Raw genomic sequence first — 14332 nt, forward strand, 5'->3', positions numbered from 1 at the left:
TGTGCATGACAGTATGACAAGGCCACAGGTAGTATGGGGGATCCCCTGCCCAGGGAGCTCTTTAACCTGCTGACACCTCAGGGACCAGAACTAGGCTCGCTGACTTCTAGCCCAGCCTCAAGGCCTAAGCACTATTGAACATGCTCAAGCACAGGGCTTGACTGAACAAGTACCTGGGAAAGCACTTAGTACACACCAGGAGGTCAGACTCTCTGCTCCCAGCTGCTGCCAGCTCCATCATGCCCAACTGAGCTCCTGCTGTGCCTCACTCAGATCCATGCCTGGCCTGCCACAGTCTGTTAGCCTGATGCTCTCAGGACTCCAGCCTGAGCTACCCCGCCTTGCCTGAACTATGAACCTGGCACAGGCAGCAGGAAGGGGATGGAGAGAGTGAGAAACATGTCTAGTGGCTGGGGCATCAGGCCTGTGGAGCAGAGTGTTCTGTGGCCAGTAGAAGATAAGTAGGTATCAGCAGGCGGGTACCCCTCAGTGGGGTTGTCATGTAGTGGGGCCTTTCCATCCACAGGGCTTACATGCAGGGAGTGTGAAGAAAGGAAACTGAGGCACAGGCTGCATTGTGGCAAAGCCTTTCAACGCAGCAGGAACTGTGCTGAGGGGCTGTGGGTTGGCAGTAGTGTAACTGAGGGTGGGTGATGGGGGAGACACCCTCAGTTAGCTCTCTACACAAAGGTCTTCCATGAATCTCCCCCAAAATGATAAACCCCTCTTCTGAGCTTCCTTTGTCTCCGCCTCAGGGTTCCTGCCCTCCCAGTCAAGAACCTGAATGGGACTGGACCAGTTCACCCTGCACTGGCAGGTAAGAGTGGCAAGACATCACATCACCCAGTAAGGTGGGGTCTATTTAGCATGATGATTGGCTCTGGTAGATGTTCAGGTAGATAAGCCAACTGGATGAGTGGGTGAGCCAGTGGGAGTGGGGTGGGTGAAGTTGGATGGAAACAGAGAGGGGGGCTTAGCTACGGCTGGTACAATCTCCTCATCACATGCCATCCAAGGGGTGGTACCCCCAGCAGTGAAGTGCAGGCTCTCTGGCTGAAAGTCATACTGAGCCCAGTGTGCCCTTCAGGCCTGGGAGTCTGCGCTTCACTGCTGGAGGTACCCCCACTACACATGGAGTGTGATGAGATCGTGTGGCTAAAGCCAACTCAGGAGGCAATCGCAGTGCCCCTGTAAGTGTATTTGTTTTCACCCTGTCTGACTCTGGGCTTCTCTCGCCATGGCCTAGGGATGACAGGCATTTTGATGTGTGCTGCCGGGCTGCCTGTGTGCCTGACCCGAGCCCCAAAGCCCATCCTGCACCCTCCGCCAGTGAGCAAGAGTGACATCAAGCCAGTGCCTGGGATCAATGGCATCTGCAGGAAAACCAAGAAGAAACACCTCAAAAAGAGTAAGAGGCAGCCTCCCTGCTCCACATGGCCCCAAGCAGTGGCTGACCTGCCCTCAGGCAACCCTGGGGCTCCACAGGGTGGGACCCAGCCAGGAGCTTGTAGCAAAGCCTGGCTGAAGGGCAAAGCTCGTGACAGCCCAGGGCTGAGAACTGGAGCCAGACCTGGTTGCTTTCTCCACCCTCCTCTGCAGAAGCATGTCACTCTGGCCCCACAGCTTGCCCCTGTTATTCCAGCCCAGCTGATCCTCCTCGCATAGCCCTGCTAACAAGCCTCTCCTTACCCGCAGCTGTATCTGAGAGACAGTGTCCAACTACATGAGGGCCTTTTAATAGAGACAGCAGCCCTCCAAGAACCCCAGAGGCATTAGCAGGCTTCAGTGGGATTTGAATGCAGATGTTAACCAACCACTGCACCTACTTGCTTGGGTCTCCCATCCCAGACCAGGGCAGTGGCCAGGAAAATTTCCTTTCCAGCCCTGGAGCCATGTAGCCATAGTGCCACCTGGGAGACTCCTCATGAAACAACTATCTGGGATGAGGCAGCAAAGGATGTGGGATGCTATGTGCAGAAAAGGCTCCATGGGATCCAAGGGCCCTCATGTAGTTTGACACTGTCAAATATTAAGGGGTTTAGATGCCCAACTGCTGTTTCCCTTTTGTTCCCATTGATTTCCCAGAGAGACCGCTAGCCTTGGCCCTGACTTTTTAAGGAGCATAGTGCCCAACTGCTTTTTTAAAGTGCAGGCTATGGTCAGGGAACTGGCTGGGGGACACAGCAGCACCCCAAACCAGGCCCTGATAGGATCTCTTTACAATGATTTCCCCCAGCACTGTTGTTCTTTCAGAAGGAAAATAATTTAAAGAAAATGTCCCACAGTGAAAGACTTAAAGAGCTCTGTCCACTTAGTTTATTGACGTGATCAGAGTGCACCAGCGCTGTTCTGGGGGGCAAAGGCCAGGTACTAACAAGCTGCTTAGTCTAGCAGAAAAAAACAGAACAAAAACCAATGGCTGGAAGCTGAAGCCAGACATTTCCTAGCTAGAAGCAAGGCATATCTCTTTGTAACATCCAGGTTGATTGGCCATTAGGACAAGCTTCCACAGGAAGTGGTGAATTCTTCATCATGAGCTATCTCCAAACACCCACTAGCTGCCTTTCTGGAGGAGATGTTAGCTATGCATGAGTTATTGGGCTCAGCACAGAACTGTTGGGTGAAATTCAGTGGCTGCTGCTATCCAGGAGGCCAGAGCATATAATTGTCCTTCTGGCCTTAAAATCTGTAAAGAATGTCCTTACACTCAGATCACAGCAAAGGGGCTGTGGATTGACCCACCCCCAACATGGCAGGGAGGTAGCATCCCAGTAGCCCCAGCAGCATGGCTGCCAGGCAGACATGTACTGAGTCAATCAGAATAGACAAGGTAGAGAAAGGGGTGGGAGGGAAGAAGGAATATTACCCCCAATTTACAGAGAGAAACCGAGGCATAGGCACTGCTTCTTGAACTGCTTCCCAGAGCAGTTGTCTGTGAAGTCCCAATTCTAGTCCCCCCAGTGCATGGGTTACAGGGCATTTGCCCTTTGGATTCACACTGTGGTCCATGGCAAAGTGCACCAGGACACCAAGATGAACTGACCCCTGCCACTGGGATCAAAGGCTCAGTAGACCAACAACAGCAAGCAGTGGACCACCTCCCCCATACATGCCCTGATCTCCAAGAGAATCTACTCCCCACAATGGACTGCTGGCTATTGTTCCTGTTTCTTAGGGTTACGTCATCTGTACCATGTGATCTAGGTAACCAGCCATATATGCTGAATGCCACTGACCTCATGGAGATTCTGAGTAGCCCCAGGAAGCTGGTGGGAGGAAGTGTTTCAGGAGGCTAGTCACATGCAGGGGAAAAAAGCAGCTTTTAAGAAATTGTTGCTTGGTTTTAGTCTACTTGAGTGATGCTGCTGGGAGGATGGGGGATGGGAAGCAGCAGCTTGTTTAAATTTACACTACGTGACCCACATCTTATTCAGGCTACATCTGTCACTGCAGTGCTTGTCCTGGAGGATCCCAGCCCCATAGCTGTAATCTATATGCAGCTACTAGGAGCACAGTTCTGTATTAGCCTGGGTGGGGAATTGAATAATAATTCTCTCCAGAGATAAAACCCACTGGCACAAAGAGAGAATGTCTGACTTCTACCTAGCAGGCAGGGCTGGGACTGGGACCCCCTCCTGAGTCACTGGGACCCCGTCCTGGAGTCACTGTGGTCACTGCCCAGCAGTGGACCCTGTAGAGCTGATGGGGAGAGTTAATAAAGGACATCCCAGCTGATCCCACAGAGGTGGGTTGACATCCCGCATCCCTGACCTGTAGGATCCCATCTCTTCCTTCCAGCTCAGGGGCATGAGGCAGACCTGTTCTCTCTCCACCCATCCTGGCCTCCTCTTTTGCTGCCCCCCTGACAGAGGCCAGCCCAGCCTGGAGTCAGACTGAGACTAGCTCTTTCCAGATGTGACCCAACTGTCTGTTTCTCCCCATGGCAGGCAAGAACCCTGAAGATGTGGTGCGCCGTTACATCCAGAAGGTGAAGAACCCACCCGATGAGGTGAGTGCCTGGTCCCAGCTCACATTGAGGGCCCTCAGGACTGGTGGTGGCACTTGGGTTTTCTATAGTTTCCTAAGGTAACCTGGACCCAACTCATCTGAGGACAGCCTAAGTGCTTATGACTACCTGGGTCAATCTAAAGCTCAGGGAAGGCAGCTACACTCATAGCACTCCTGGCATGAAGCTGCATCAATAAGGACCCCACCATACTGTACCCTTTCCCACATACCTCCCCCATGCACCACTGCTATACTCTATACCCTTAACTGCCGCCAAGAAGTGACAGTCTTCTAGCACCCCCATACTGAGCACCAGCCTTCCTGTCATGCACACACCTTCCTAATGCTGCCCATCCTGCCACTGTCCCTGTTAGATGCTTGATATAATGGGAAAACATAACGTTTGCATTCCTGATAGGGCAGAGTTAAGGTTAATCTGGGTAGTGTGCAAGGATTTGCAGTGTGGGCTTGCTGTGAGCCTCAGTGAGGGATGTTTTCACTCCTGTCTGCCACATTCTTGCGTGACACCAGGGTTGGAGGGAGACAGGTGGTAGGGGAACTCTTTCACCTGACAGTCCCACAGGGCCAAGTACTTGAGCCTCTCACTTCTTTCCAGGGGTAGAGCTAGGATGTGGGCTGCTCCTTGACCCCGAAGGAATTAGGGGATCAGGAGCAGGCAGGTCAGGAGGTCAAGGTCTGTAAGGGCCCAAGACACAGCTGATCACTCTGGATAGAACCGCAAGCATGGGGCATAGGAACAGAAGGCAGGGATCCAGACTGGAGTCACTAGCTTGGGGGTCCACAGCAGGCAGCTGTAATCATCCGGGACCAGAACATGGACAGTTGCCAAACTAAAGCCGCAAGCCAGGAGCCAGCTACCTGGTCTGGAGTAAAGTCTGGAACAAGAGTTCAGAAGGCAGGGTGAAGCCTACGAACCAACAGGCAAGAACAAGAAGTCAGCAACCCAAGACTAGCCAGGGAAGCATGCTTATAAGCCTAAGCAGGCATCTGCACCCCTGCAGGCAACTGGGACCGCTGAAAATAGTTAGGCATCTAGCAGTCAGGCTCACTCAGGTAACCAGGACCAGCTGGGTGTTAGTTATTTTGTTTGCTCCCCTGTGTAGTGACCCCAAAGCAAGCAGAGGTAGTGCAGCTGGAACAACAGGAATTGGAGGGAGGGGAAGGTGTATGGAGAGAGGCCAAAGGGAAAGAGAAAGCTGGATTGGGAGAGGATGAGTGAAGAGAGGAAGGGCACTGGGAGAAGCAGATAGATATTGAGGGAGACAGGCTAGGTGGGTGGCAGATTTGCCAGACCAAGGAACTGTCCCCAGAGGCTGGGAAGCCATTGCAGCCTGAAATCAGCTGCCTGGTGCCCCTCAGGTCAGAGGGAGCTGATGCAAAACTGCCGGCAGGGTAAGGCCAGAGGGTTGAGGGCAGGGGCAGGGGAAAAGCACTGGGCCCAGCCTGCCTCTGTGAAGCCCATGGGCTGGTTGGAGCTTCTTCTGTGCATTGATCACCATCCTGTCTGCCTGGCAGGACTGCACCATCTGCATGGAGAGGCTGGTCACTTCATCCGGCTACGAGGGCGTCCTCAGTCACAAGGGAGTGAAGCCAGAGCTGGTGGGCAAACTGGGCAAGTGTGGGCACATGTATCACCTGCTCTGCCTGGTCGCCATGTACAACAATGGCAACAAGGTGAGTGCCACAGAGGACCAGAGCCACTACCCTGCCCTGACTGAGGCCTGATGGGTAGTGGACATGATTGTGACATGAAGGGGCCATCTGAGGCCCAGCTGGATTTCCAGATCTTCCCCCTCCCTGGTCACTGCACCCACCGACCCCAACCCTCTCTCCCAGTCAGAACTGGGCCTGCAGTGGAGATAGTGGGTCAAACCATTCCTGGCACAGCCCACCAAACTCACACCAGCTCAACAAGGTCACACTCTGGCTAAGTTTGGCCCTGAGCTATGAACAGCCCCCATGGGGGGAAGTTGGCATCCCGGGAAGTGCAACTGCTGCCATGGAGGTATCCACACTGGGTAGTGACTCTGTTGTCTGTTTCCACAGCTGGGATGGGGTATGTGTGAGCAACTGTTCTCTGGGCCCAAAGGCATGTTCCAGGTGTCCCTTCTGAGGCAGGGAAGGTCTCTGTCTGGGTGGGTAATGTTTCTCCCCGCTTGCTCTCACCACCTCCTCTGTGCATCCCAGGATGGCAGCCTGCAGTGCCCAACCTGTAAGGCTATCTATGGGGAGAAGACTGGGACCCAGCCCCCTGGGAAGATGGAGTTCCACATCATCCCCCACTCACTGCCGGGCTACACAGACTGCAAAACCATCCGCATTGTCTATGACATCCCCACTGGGATCCAGGTAAGCTGCCCAGGAACCGCTGCTTTCCTGGGTTTCCCATTGGAACGTCCTCTGTAGAAGAGGCTAGGCCAGACCAGCAGGGAACTGCCCTCTTCTATGCAGATTCTCCATAGGGCTGAACATAATTCATTGCTCTTAACCATGAAACCAACTGATGAGAGGTCAGGGTTTCTGCCAGTGGCCGCCAGGGTGATACCTCAGACTCAACATCCAGTAGACGTACCAATGGGTCTGTGGCAGACCCCATCTCCTGTATGCCTAATCTGTGCCAGGGAGACTCCCATTCAGTGGCTCTGTTCTAGGATCTTACTCAGCCTTTCTGTCCTCATTGTGCCCCAAAGTCATAGCTGGCTAATGAATCTCACTCCTGGCCTCTTCTGGTGGCTGGTGCCCATAAGCAGCATGCATGAGGGGTGGTGAATGGGTGGCCTGCCTTTGGGTTTGATGTGGTATAAATGGCAGGACTTGCTTTGTTCCCTGCCAGGGCCCAGAGCACCCAAACCCCGGGAAGAAGTTCACGGCACGAGGCTTCCCACGGCACTGCTACCTTCCCGACATTGAGAAAGGCAGGAAGGTGAGTGGGCTTCTACAGAGGGTGGCTCCCTCCCCCTTCAGCATGGCTGCCTCATGTAGAGCCAGCCTGCTCTTCAGGAGGTGCATGGGGAATTATTATGTGGAGATTGACAGCTGCTGTAGTGCACATGGTTCTTGTTGTGCAGCAGGTAAAGGGGATGGTAGGGCCACTGTGGAAACCTCACAATGCCTCCCTGAACCCAACAGCTGGCACATGGGGCTATATAACTCACATGTGCAATGTGGATGCTGGGAAGGCTCCTGTCATGGAAGCCCCTCAGTAGCCCCTGCCTGGGCTGGTCTTTCCAGGGGGCAGAGTGTCAGACCTCTTGCCCTCAACTTCAGGCTTGGTCTTGCAAGGTGTCAAGGCCCCTTCACAGAAATCACATCAGGGCTGTGCAGGATCTGGCCATTTGGCACATCGGTAACACAGTCTTTACCTGGCTCTTGGCCTAGAGGACTCTGAGAATGTGCCAGGCAAAGAGAGAGCTCAGGGCAGGGGCCTCGGCTCCATGTCAAGGAGAGGACTTGAGGCAGGGGTTGTATCCATGCTCCCGTGTAAGGAAGCAGTGTATTTGGAGTCCACTGCTCCAGAGGATGCTCAGTGTGAGCTCATGTCCTGGTACCATTCCCTAGCAGAGGTACTTGTTCTTCTGGGTCAAACCTGCTGTGATGTGGCACAGATGCTTCTCCAGCACTAGAAATGTCCTGAGGAAGACCTGCCCCTACCAAGCAGGGAGCAACCCCCTATGATGTTTCCTGTGGTGCCATGGCCAGGCAGGGGAAAGAAAAAACACCTGCTGGGAGAGGACCGGCTGGGCCCTGAGGGAGAATAGCTGGGTTCTGAGCAAATCCTGCCAAGCCAGGACGTGCTTGGCTTGTGTTGGCAGGCTGAGGCAGGCCTCAGCCCTACAGTTATGTCACCTTCCCCCATCTCTGCAGGTGCTGAAGCTCCTCATTGTGGCCTGGGACCGGCGGCTTATCTTCACTATTGGCACGTCCAACACAACAGGCGAGTCCGACACTGTGGTCTGGAACGAGATCCACCACAAGACAGAGTTTGGGTCCAACCTCACCGGGCACGGCTACCCTGACCCCAACTACCTGGACAATGTCCTGGCTGAGCTCATGGCACAGGGGGTCTCAGAGGCCAACCTGAAGGACTGAGCAGGATGGCCTGCCCTGCCCCATCCCTTGCCAGCGTGCTCTGTGGCAGCACAACCCCCTGCCTGCCTGCGTGTGCGTGCGTGTGTCTGTGTATCCGTCCACCATCACGACTGAGAGCCTGCCTCACCTTCCAAGAGCTCTCCCTCTGCTTCTGCTGCCTCAACCTTGATCAACCTCCATACCACAATGCTGGGGAGGAAAGAGAGGGGCTGAGGAGCACCCCAGAACTGCTCGTCATCCTCCAGCCAGCGCTCTCTGCCCCTCTGCCTCTATATAACCAATACTGTGCCCTCCCCTCCCAGAGCCTCCTGATCAAGGAGCAGCAGGCTGAAGGCAGGAGTCACGTGAGTGACCAAAAGTGGGGTGGTTATTATTTTTATAATACTCTTGTGATCTGTGAGACTTTTCCTGTTAAAGGACACCCTCTGCCTTGACTGTACACGCGCACACACACACAAACACGTGCGCGCGCACACACACGCATCGTATATATCTCTAAGATTATCCTGTACATTATATTATATATAATAGAACACATATACACAATCAACAGGGCACCTTCAGGTCTCTCCTGCACCACCACTGCCACCATCTGTCATGTCTGGTCTGTGCCATCATTGTCTGGGTGAGCCCCTTGCTGTGCCCCCTGGCATAATTTCCCATCACTCATTTTGTTCCCCCCGCCCCCCTGTGATCATTGAAGGACAAAGTGGGGATAGGGACCTGGACTTGGGAATTTGGCAGGGAGTTGGAACTTCATCCAACTGAACCGCTGGGCACAGATGGAGAAAGGAAGGCTGATTGTTTCTGCTCCTGCAGTGGTTGATTTGGAAGGGATTATGCTTTATTGGACTGAACTCAGTCTGGCCCACTGTTGGATCTCCTAGTCCTCTGCTCAGTACCCCCTCCATTCCCTTGTGTACTGAAGTTTCTGAAATCAACAGAGCTGACACAAACTGGCAGGGTCATAGTAATTGCACTCTGCACTGTGTGTACACCAGGCAGCCAAGCCCTGTGTACCACATGCTAAACACCTAACAGCCCTTCACAGACACCAGGCAGAAGCAGTTCCCTTCCTCTTTGAGAGAGGGCAGCAGAACAGCAATCAACAGCCAGCCCAACTTCTGTCATTGGTGAGTGACAGATGTATTCACTGGCCCTTTTGGTTTTTACTGCTGAAGATTTAAAGGGATGCCCAGAGGAGCACATACACTGTGACAGATGGCATGGTGCCAATATGGTGATGATTGTTTAATGGTGGGTGAGGCTGTGATTCATGCAGGGGAGAGTTGGTCAAGGGCCCTGGAGTCTAGCCCTGGCTTAGCCGTGGACTCGCTGGGTGAGTTGCTTCACCTCACTGTGCCAGTTTTCCATGCTGCAAAAGGGGGGATGAATCTACCCTCCCTATTTAAGTGCTTTGAGCTCCCATATTAAAAGTGGCATGTAAGTAGTACTAAGTGTTATTATGGACCTGCTGCCATTCTAGAGCTGTAATGAGGAAGGAGCATGACCTTTGCTGTGCAGACAGGCTGGTGACAGCCCTTTAAAATTCCCTGTTCCTTTTGATTGGCTGATGGCCACAGGTACACCCACGTGGCTCCCCCACATGCACTTGCCTGCAGTCCGTACACAAGGTTCCATGTCTTGCGTGGCCAAGCTGCCCCGCTGGGCTGGAGCCTACACAAACAGCTAGAGGGAGGTGGGGGGAGAAGGGGATGGCATCTGGGAGTGGAGGGGAGGGTGTCCCTGTGGCATTTGGGCAGAAGCAGAGCGCAGTGCCTCTTTAGCTCTTTCTGGATGGGTGTGTGTGTGTGTGTGCATGCGATGGTGCTTGGACATGCATCTGCAGGAGAGGGATGTGAAGGAGGGTGAGGGAGCGGTGAGGCAGGGCCAGAGGAAAAGCTGTCCTGAAGGACACGAGCACAAGCAGAGGCCCTGTTTCCTTGCTTTGTCCTTCTTCTGGCAGGGCTGTACTGGTGGCTGTTAACAGAGGCAGCCCCCTGCCTCTCCCACCAGTGCCAGGCACTGGGGTCTAACAAAGGGCTCTCTGAGGGGGCTAGGGCTGAGCCAATATCTAGTGTCAGGCTTCTGCATCTAGACAGGGGCTTAAAGGAAGCTGGAAGCTCCCATCTTTCTCTGCTCCTGGGTTGATAACCAAGTGCCCTGCTCGGTGTTCCCACCTGGGGGCACCTCCACCCCTTCCCAGCAGGAGGGAGCTGTCTGTGGGCTGCAGCCCTAGAGACACACACAGGTTTCCCTGGGATGCCAGAGGCAGCAGAGGGCTCTTATTTGCAAGCCAGGCTGTGCTCTGCAAGTCTCCTCCCTGTCAGGCAAACACCAATACATGCACACAACCTGCTCTCACACAGCCTGTTGACTGTAAAAAGCAGTTGCAGCATGTACACACCCAGACACAGCACCTCACATACACTGCCTGCTTCTTCCCTTGACTGCCTTCATGCATGGTCTTGCTGGTATACTCACTGTGTCTTGCATATCCTCTCCCAGGCACAAACACATCCTATTTATCACCTGGTCTCACACACGTGCCGTCATATCTGTTACTGCTATCTGGATGGGAGAGATGGCACATTTACAGCAGTGTAACTTGCATTCCACTGCTGGAGAATTATCTCTGAAAGAATTGGGGGTAAATCTTTCCTGGTATAAGTGACACTTATGTATGTGTCATCTGTTTGGGCCTGTCCTGGGATAGCTCTTTGCTCAAGGCAGATAGGCTACTACGCAGGGGCTTGAATTGCAAGGTGCTGTAATAGTTCCTACTGTTTGAGTTATTCTATGATAGCTGCCCTTCTATCGACTCCTGATCCCAGAGTCATTTACAGGGTATACAAGTGACGTGAGTTACATCAGGGTATGTGTTCAGGGTATGTGTATGTCTGTCCATGCCCTGCCCCCCCCACTCCAGTTTTGCATTCCCAATCTCTCCACAGAAATTTCCACTTTCCCTTGTCCCCAGAAGGCACTGGGCCCTTCCTTGCCTAGAGCACACTCCCAAGCCAAATGTCCCTCAGCTCAGGGACAGGCCACCTTTTGGTGCTGCCTGACCTCTGTTTGTGGTTGTCATAGTGGCTGTCTTGGACACTCTGAGCTGGCTGTGAGTCTCCACTCCCTTAGAGGGAAATCTGAGGCTGCAATGTGGTACCAAAGCAATGCCATGGTGACTGTGAGGATTATGTGCTCCTGACCTTGCAGCAACCAGTTCATGCCCTCAGTGGCAGCTGTGACCGGTGACAGGTGCCCCTTCCAGGTGGATGCAGGGTTCTGCAGGGAAACATGGGTCATGCACACAGTGTCATGCTGGAGAGGCAGTCAAGCCAGCACTGTCCTGTGCTCTGGCAATGTCTGGGGATGCTTAACAGCTCCCGCCCCATGGTACCCTCTGTCTGACAGGCCTGCAGAACCCAAGTACGCACCAAGCCTCCTATTCAGAACTCAGCTGGGACAGTGCGGCTTTGGGGGAACATAGAAAAAGGCCTATCCTGGGGACAGAGAGCAGCTGGTGGAATACACATGCACATACCATGTATGCACACAGATGCTCTGACCACATGCATCAGTGCATGTAGAAACACATATGAACATATGCACACCACACAGGCAAAACCACTTAGGCACTGTGAACAGACACACATGCATACATCCCTGCACATATATTGTGCACACAAGCACCATACATCCTCTGACATTCATATATAACTGCTCCTCCACGTCTGCCACATGTATATGCACACACACATGCACTTCTTCATACATACTGCAAGTGCAAATACCATCCCAAACACCCCTCCCCACAGCGAACACTGCAGTGCACACTTTGCATATGGAGATATCCCTCTGATATAATCACACCGTGTGCACACAAAGTGGATGCATGCATGCATGCACACGCGCGCATACACATATCCCCTGAGTGCCACTGGCCCAGCAACCTGTCAGGGCAATAAGAGAAGGTACCATGAAAGGGTACATGTTGTCCTTGCCACCCAGGAGAGCATCTGCTTTGTTACTGCTGGAGGGGAAGAAGCCAGCCCCAAATAGCTCCCACCCCCAACCCCTGGTGTTCCTGGGTCATGAGGGGGTGGTCAGCCTGCCCCAGAGCCTGATCTGATGTCTTGGGCACAGCCAGCCCCTATAGTCTCAGCTCCACAGCTCTTCCAAGGCTGGTGCATGCCACTGAGGGCTCCCTGGGGCTCACAGCCCAGCACCACTGGTCAGTACAGCTTGGCGGGTGGGAGGCTGGGATAAGGCCCATGCTGGTGATAGAATTAAGTGGAGAAGGAATGGAGGGGAGGGTGGTGAGAGGAGCTAGGCAGGATCTGAGAAGGGGAAATGTAGGGGGGTGAGAAAGAGCGTGTGGGGGGTGTGGGGAGAGAGAGAAATGGGGCAGAGATGTGAGGGCACAAAAGGTGTGTGTGTCTGCAGACTGCTTTACTCCTCCTTGATGATGATGGGGCCAAGCCTGGGGTAGCAGTGTGGTAGGGAGAGTCTTTCTTCTTGACCCACCAGTCCCTGCCCCTAAGCGGGAAAGCTCATTGGTCCATGTCCTGCATGCGGTCTCATCTAGCTAAGTGTTTGTGCCAGGAGGTGGCACCTGGTGTCAGGGGAGCCTATCAGCGCAACTTCTGCCTAGTGCACAGGCCAAATGCTGGACCAGGAGCTTGCAACGCACCCAACAGCCCCTGCACCTCCATCGCTCCATGTGAGCAGATGGGTCTTCCGATAGCCTTTTTGTTATATGGAGGCTGGCAGGTCAAGGGAAGGGGGTCAGTAGTGGACAAGGAGGGAAGTAGGGCTTGAGTGTAGCATCCCTTCATGCCTCAGGGCAGCCTCTGTGGGTCATCAGCGCCTCCCCAGTACCCAGAAAACGTCCCTCTCGCCTGGTGGGGGGGGGGGGGGGTCGCTGTCCCCACCTTTGCAGCAATAGCAGGCAAATGGCTTTACAAAGGGCCTCGCTCCACTTGGGGAGTCTGCATGGGAACTGCTCTGCAAATGCACCCGGCCTGGCCTACTGGTTCTCCCTAGCCAGGAGAGCCAATTAATGCAGGGAGCATCTACTTGGGGAACCCAGTGGGAGAGCGACAGCTGCCTGGTTTAATCAAAATGGAGGAGATTGTAGCTGGGTGTCTTGGACACTGAGAGGTGGTCTGTGGAGACCCCGGTTCCCAGCATCTCACACTCTGAGCTTATGCTCCTGGGATCAAAGGGGAACAAGGCATGCTGGGAGCTGTGGGCTCCAGGTGGCTCTTTGGGATCTAACTCCTGAAGATGGCTTGGTCTCTGTACGGGGCCTCTCTGGGCATCCTTAAGGGCTTTGTAATTTCCTTTGTTTGAATCGCCTCTTTCATGCTCGGCATGTGTTGGTGTCTTTACAACTTATTAAATAAATGTGCAATCCAGAAGTGCCTGATACAGCGTGTTCATTGTCTTGGAGGCTAAGGGATCATCTCAGTTCTGCACTGCCATGCTGGTTCAAAGGTCCGTTGCAAGCATGAATGAGGGTATGAAGGAAGGGAGAAAGGAGCATTTAATTCCCTCTCTCTGACCTGAATTCCTTCTGCATTAGCCCTGTAAGACTTCATTGGAACCAAGAAGTGTCATTCAGCAGAGCACACCATCTTCTTGTCAGGCCAGTGCCCAGGGTGCTGGCTTGGGACTCAGATCTGGGTTAGTTCCTGACTCTGCCACTAATATACTGTGCCATCTCTGGCAAGTCACTTTCCTGGTTTCCCAGGCTTTGCTTCATTTAAGCTCCCTCCTGGGCATGTCTGCATGTGCACTTTAACGTGCAGTAGCCTATTTTAAAGTGCATTAAAGCATCACATAAAAAACATACTTTTTACTTAATGCATGCTAAAATAGGCTAATGCACATTAAACATCACGTAAAAAGTGTTCACTTTAGTTAATGTGCATTAAGCCAGGCTAATGCGCATTTTCCTAGTACAGTGCCTCACAATGGAGTATTAGCAAAGTACTAGATTTACTGTGCATTCACTAAAGTGCATTAATGCACATGTAGATGCACCCCCTGGGACAGTCAATGCCTCTTCATATCTGCCTATACTGCTTGATATAGCTTGCTCAGATGCTTGGAGCAGTCTGCCCGCAGCAGCACAGAGCTCTGTGCAAGGTGACTGCCAGATGACTGCATAGGTAAGTCCTACCCCCATTGAGCTCTGTGCCACTGTGCC

At 53.3% G+C, this 14332-nt stretch overlaps 1 protein-coding gene across 1 annotated transcript in view; it reads left to right on the forward strand.

Annotated features, from left to right (window-relative positions):
* The window catches only part of DTX1 (deltex E3 ubiquitin ligase 1), an 88421-nt gene extending 74880 nt beyond the window's left edge, over positions 1-13541 (forward strand). The window contains exons 4-10 of the mRNA XM_090062858.1: positions 756-817; positions 1247-1408; positions 3948-4009; positions 5545-5703; positions 6217-6378; positions 6863-6952; positions 7894-13541. Of these exons, the coding sequence (XP_089918984.1) occupies positions 756-817; positions 1247-1408; positions 3948-4009; positions 5545-5703; positions 6217-6378; positions 6863-6952; positions 7894-8118 (922 nt within the window). The 3' untranslated portion in view covers positions 8119-13541. The remainder of the gene's footprint in view (positions 1-755; positions 818-1246; positions 1409-3947; positions 4010-5544; positions 5704-6216; positions 6379-6862; positions 6953-7893) is intronic.
* The last annotated feature ends 791 nt before the right edge of the window (positions 13542-14332 follow it).

Source organism: Crocodylus siamensis, chromosome 9 (genome assembly GCF_052110815.1).
Source record: "Crocodylus siamensis isolate JL-2025a chromosome 9, ASM5211081v1, whole genome shotgun sequence".
Lineage (NCBI taxonomy): Eukaryota > Metazoa > Chordata > Crocodylia > Crocodylidae > Crocodylus > Crocodylus siamensis.